Source organism: Neomonachus schauinslandi, chromosome 13 (assembly GCF_002201575.2).
Source record: "Neomonachus schauinslandi chromosome 13, ASM220157v2, whole genome shotgun sequence".
Lineage (NCBI taxonomy): Eukaryota > Metazoa > Chordata > Mammalia > Carnivora > Phocidae > Neomonachus > Neomonachus schauinslandi.
In genome coordinates this window covers 73935650-73941553 of record NC_058415.1, presented here as the reverse complement: position 1 = coordinate 73941553, position 5904 = coordinate 73935650, and the positions used below count along the sequence as shown (strand labels likewise).

At 43.0% G+C, this 5904-nt stretch overlaps 1 protein-coding gene across 1 annotated transcript in view; it reads right to left on the bottom strand.

The window, feature by feature from the left end:
* The window catches only part of ZNF618 (zinc finger protein 618), a 177460-nt gene extending 171586 nt beyond the window's left edge, over positions 1-5874 (bottom strand). The window contains exon 1 of the mRNA XM_021691432.1: positions 5781-5874. Within this exon, the coding sequence (XP_021547107.1) occupies positions 5781-5813 (33 nt within the window). The 5' untranslated portion in view covers positions 5814-5874. The remainder of the gene's footprint in view (positions 1-5780) is intronic.
* Between the last annotated feature and the right edge of the window lie 30 nt (positions 5875-5904).

Here is a 5904-nt window from a genome sequence, read left to right as displayed (position 1 = left end):
TTAAAAAAAAAAAAAAAAAAAGATAGATTTAGGGGCGCCTGGGTGGTTCAGTTGGTTAAGCGACTGCCTTCGGCTCAGGTCATGATCCTGGAGCCCCAGGATCGAGTCCCGCATCGGGCTCCCTGCTCGGCGGGGAGTCTGATTCTCCCTCTCCCACTCCCCCTCTCATGCTCTCTGTCTCCCATTCTCTCTCTCAGATAAATAAATAAAAAATCTTTAAAAAAAAAAAACCAAGAGCTTTGAGGGGCACCTGAGTGGCTCAGTTGGTTAAGCAACTGCCTTCGGCTCAGGTCATGATCCTGGAGTCCCTGGATCGAGTCCCGCATTGGGCTCCCTGCTCGGCAGGGAGTCTGCTTCTCCCTCTGACCCTCCTGACCCTCCCCCCTCTCATGCTCTCTCTCTGTCTCTCTCTCTCTCAAATAAATAAATAAATAAATAAATAAATAAATCTTTAAAAAAAAATCAAGAGCTTTGAAAGATGTGTCACTAACCTCCCGAGGCCACCCCGTAACAACAACTAGATGGAACACTGGTCTCACCCTGTGCTGTCCAAGACGGAAGCCACAAGCCACATGTGGCTACTGGGCACATGAAATGTGGCTGGTCAGAAAAGACTTAATAGCTCCCAAAGAAAGACTATAAAATATCACGCTAACAATTCTTTATATGAATGAGATACTGAAAGGATGGTATGCTGTGGATATACTGGGTTAAATAATCATATTATTAAAATTAATTCCACCTGTTTCTTTTTACTTTCTTTAGGTGTCACCAGAAAGCTTAACATTATGTGTGTGGCTCACATTTGTGACTCAAATTCTATTTCCATGGGACAGTGCCGGTCTGAAACACGTAACAGATGAGGAGACAGAGCAACTCGGGAGTTTTTAGGAAGCGCATACATCAAAATATAGACACTCACAGAGTCCAATTAAAATTTAAATACAGCACAAACACAAAGGCTCTAACTCCAGAAAAACTCCTACGGCAATTTGAAGTAAAAGTGCGGAAGAAAAAGTAAGTGTGGCTGCTCGCTCTCCCGCCAAGACGGGTATTCCAGGTTCCTTAAAAAATCTCCTTTCCGGCAAGAGAAGGCGGCAGAGATGCTGCCTTCCCTCTAGCACCTGTCGTTCCAGGCTTCTCCAAGGCCAACAAGCTGGGGTGTGTGCCCAACCGCCGGGCAGCTGAGACTTCTTCCCAGTGGCCCAAAAGGCAGGCTCAGCCAGGGGAAAAAAACCATGTGGCACAGGACACCTACTCCACAGGGTTCACGTCAAAGTCAACTGGGATAACAAGTGAGAAAAGAAGAGTCGAACTGGGAAAGTGCAGGGTATCTGCAGCACATCAAGGTGGTCATCAGTCCACTACCTTGCCAACTCCTTTAACGGTAGGAGTTACATTTATCGTGCACACGGATCGGCACACGGAAATAAAACAGAAGTTTCGTGAGACAACACTTACCTTCCATACTGTGCTATGCCTCTGCCGTTTGGTGTCCTTTTATGTTCCATTCCGTTCTTTTTTTACGCTGACCGTGAGCCACGAAATTGATTTTACAGTGGGTCACGATCCGCGACCTAGCCCTGGGTATGGCTAATAAGAGGTGCAGTCCTTGCTCTGTGATGCACACGGCACCCCTCTCTCTCTCCAGAACCCAGGCATCCAGATGGGACCTCAGAATCCTTCTCAACACAGTGCTCCAGGCAGCTACAGCCAATCACTTGAAGTCAGAATCAGGAATGAAACCTATTTATTATTATCCTTGTTCTGATCCAAAGCTCTCAAAAACTGAGGCTTAGAAGGAAAAAGTGATTTGTCCAAGGTCATACAGCAAGACCTTGGGTGAACTAGGGCTCCTGTGGACCCACAAGGCCACTTCACTTTACATCACCAGGGAGGAGACACTACTGACCCCAAACATAACAAGAGCATGGAAAAAATTTAAATTTTCACCACGACCACTGAAAGTCAGCTTATACATCCATTAAAACACGGCAGGGGAAGTTCTTATCACCCCACCAAGGAGAAGACATGAGGATTCTGAGGTCAGAGGTAGCAGCATGCCAAGAGCAGAGTCAAAAGTTGGGGGCGGGGGGAGACACTGTATGTGACAATGGAGGAGTTTTTAAACTCTGTTTCTCAAATGAAACAAACCACTGGCTGTTTATTTTCTAGAACCAGGGAGAGGTCAGCCTTATGCTGACCAGCCATCTTTGTTGCTTTTCTTCTGCAAAAGCAAGAGCCCTTGTTCAAGTTCACCTCTGTTCAGGGCTGAAAGTATAAGCAAACCCTTTTTCCTAGTTTGGTCCAAAGTCAAGCTGTAAAGCAGGCCCTTGAAATTTCAAACCTTATTAGAAAAAAAAAAAAAAAAAAAAACTCCTTAGGCAGAAAAGCAAAACATTAAGTAATAAGAGTCTCTACTGTAAAACAGTATAAATGATCTTTCACCAAAATAACTCAGCCCATCATCAAATTACCACCCCTTGAGTCCAATTCGCCAGATTTTTTTGCCCAATATTATAAGACAGTTTGGTGAACAGACATAGGTTAATAAAAATGAGCTCATATATCCATTTCTGGTCACACTTCCATCTAAAATAGGTGAGAGAGGCCAAGGCCTAGGTCAGATCTCAGTCCTGGGAGACGCCAATAGAAACAAAAGAGAACTGACCCCGCCCCCAACAGTACCATCACGCACCTCTATTTCCTTTACAACAAACATGATCAGGATAACCAATTTTTTTTTTTTTATAAAAGGAAAAAACAAGTCTACAAAACAGAAATGATTTTCAATTCCTCACGGGGGTCCCCTTGAAACCAGACAACACAACAAAATTTCACAGAATGGAACTGAAGGAATCTGAGTTGTGTGTCAGGAGACCCAGGACACACAAAGGGACGTGCTGCAATATTTGTCAGTCCTTGCACCAGAAATAACCTGTGATCTACAACCCTGACTTTTTCTCAGATGCCCAGTAGGGGTGCCCACCCACCCCTCCCCAACCCAGGGCAGAGCTCCCCTCCATCACTTGCTAAACTCAGTCCTACTGTCTCATGAGGCCTCCAGAGCCCTTGGAAATTACAAATTCTTTGACCGTCCTAGGCATCGGCCTAAATAATTCAACAGAAAAAAAAAATTTTTTTTTCAATTATGCTACTTAAAAAAAAAAAAAAAAAAACTCATTCCAAATATGTCAGAATATGGCTGGTCAGCCCTGAAGGATGTCATTACTAAAAAAATAAAATCTCCCAAATGCAATGGTGATGATGGGAAATGTCGAACCTCTGCCACCGTCAAATATATTTCACAGATTTCGCATCCCCTCAGAAATTTGAATCCCCACAAAATGAGGTGGGAATCCACGAACTGGGGCCACCATTTTTGCCAAGACCAGCTGGTAGCCAGCGAAAGGGACACAGGGTTTCCCGTCCTAGCCCTGTGTGACCCACCATAACCCCCACACAAGGTTCCACCAAGATCCCACCCTGCCAATGCTAACAATATTCCCCCCTCCTCTGAACAGAAAAATTAAAACTTTTTTTTTTTTTGGTTCAAAATCTCCAGCAAGTTCAACCAGATACTAATTCATCACAAATAACCCTTCAACTTTGGGTGGCTACCTTATTTTCATCTGCTAAATTTCAATTCAGTCAATATTTGTCCTCTAAAAAAAAAATTTTTGTTTTCACCTTCATTTGATTTCATATTAAGGCCAAAAAGCTACATCAAATCCTGTTTGCATTTGTGCTTTTATGTTCCAAAGGCAAGTACCTTTGGGGCTGGCTTTTGTGTCTATTTTCATTTTTTCTTCCTTTTAAAAAAATTAAATTTTGATGCTAGAATCAGCCGAATTGGTGTTTTACCCCATTTTTTGAGCAAACTTAAGTGTTCCACTAGAGAAGATGGATAAGAATCAAAATTTTCATCTCCTCTCTGTCCTCCCTTCTTTTATCTTTCCTTCTTAAGTCAGTAAAATTTGTGTTTTTTTTAATCACAGACCCCCCCCCAAAATGATCAAAGCGAATGGATTTTCTTTTCCCCTTTCAAAGTAATCAAATTCGTGAAAAATACCAAATGCTAATGAACTATCAACCCCACATCACAATCAAAAAGGCCTAAAACCAATCTGGATTTCTTAAAAAATAATAAATTTTTCAAATTGGAAGAGTAAGCAAGCACAGAGAACGGAAAATTCTCTCCTACCAAGGATTCTTCAACCCTTGTCTTTATCAACTGATTCAGTTGCATGTCATAAAAAATGAGCTTCTGTGAATCCACTGTTAGTTTTTTCATAATAATGTTAATTATGCATATCTTATTTTAATGGCGGTCTCTCCTACAAATCTGTGGGCTACTCAATTTGTATAATGTAATGAATTTACATTTTTTTCACTGAATATTGCTCAAAAAAAGGTTCCTGACATTTTCTAGATAAAACAACAACAAAAAAAGAAATGCCTAGACCTTTCAGGAAACAAAATCAGAAAATAGTCTTAATTATCCCATCAAAACAAAAAACAAAAAAACAAAAAAAAAACACAAAACCCAACAAATGCAGGAAAAAAACACAGGATTTCACTCTAACTTTTCCAGTTTCTGTTTTTCTTTAGAACCTTGGGATTTAAATGCAGTAAAATGTAAATGTAAAATTGGAAAAAAAAAAAAAACTACAATTTTTGGGTGTGTCCAAAGCCAACATTTTAGGATCTATTTTCTCTTTTAAATCCTTCCCTCTTGAAAACAGAAAAACTTTAAATATTGCCAAATGGCAAAATTAGTCTTTTCTGCCCACTGGGCTAAACAAGTTCCAAATTACAATGAAGTACAATTTCTAATGGCTTCATAAAGCCAATTCTCCCAGTTTTCTCTAAACTCAACAATTTCCCTCCTTTCCTCATTCCAATTAGTTTTTTTGTCAAACTAAAATGAGTTAGGAAGCCAAATTGACTTCGGTTTTAGGAAGCTTTCTGCTTTCTCCCCCTCAAAAATTGAATTCATTCAAATTCCAGCTTAATTTTCATTTACATATTATCTGGATTTGGCTTCAGAAATAAAAATTGTCTCCATGCTCCCAGAAAGATCAAAGTGAAAATTTTCACCCCAAAAAAGAAAAAAAAAGAATCCTTTCCCCTTCCACTGCCTTATAGTGCAAACTTTTGAAAAAATAAGAAATAAAAAATATTTCTTTTCAATTTTAATTTCTTTTTTTATTTACAAAATAGTATCCTCTAGGTGGCGTCGTTTTAATGGGAAAAAACTACCGTTTGAAGAAAAATTAGAAAAAAAAATTGAGAAAGGGAAATATGGCCTAAAAAAAAAAAGATTGTTGCAAAGATGGGGGGCCAGAGGGGAAAGACCTCCCGGGGGGCCATCAGGGACCCCCGAGCGCAGAGGGGGTCAGGAAGAAATTGCAAATTTGGGGGGGGGGGGGGAGAACTGGAAGGGGTTGCATTTTTGCAAAATGTGAATTGTCCAAACTGAAATGGCTGCTCTGTTCTCTCGCCGCTTTGTTTTCTGGGCTCCGGTCCGAGCCCGGGGCTGGAGGGGGCGCTGGGTGGGGGCCCGAAGAGACCCCCGCGTCACCCCCAGCCTCTTCACGCCCCGCGGCGCCCGGGGGGGCTCCCCAGACCCCGACCCCCCGGTTTGCGCCCACAAAAAGCCCGCAAACGTGCCCAGGCACTTTGCATTTTGCAAATCTTGCAATGAAGTGGCGCAGCGCCCCGGGCCCCGGCCCCCCGGGGTCCCCCGCGCGGTGCATGCCCCCGGCCCCCCGTCGTACCTGCGGAGCCGCCGCGCCGCCCGGCTGGTTCATGGGTCCGTGCGGGAGGAGGCGGCCCCGGCGCGTCCTGCTCCTCCCGGGCCGGGCTGCTGGTGCGCGCACAATGCCGCCGCCGCCGCTGCCG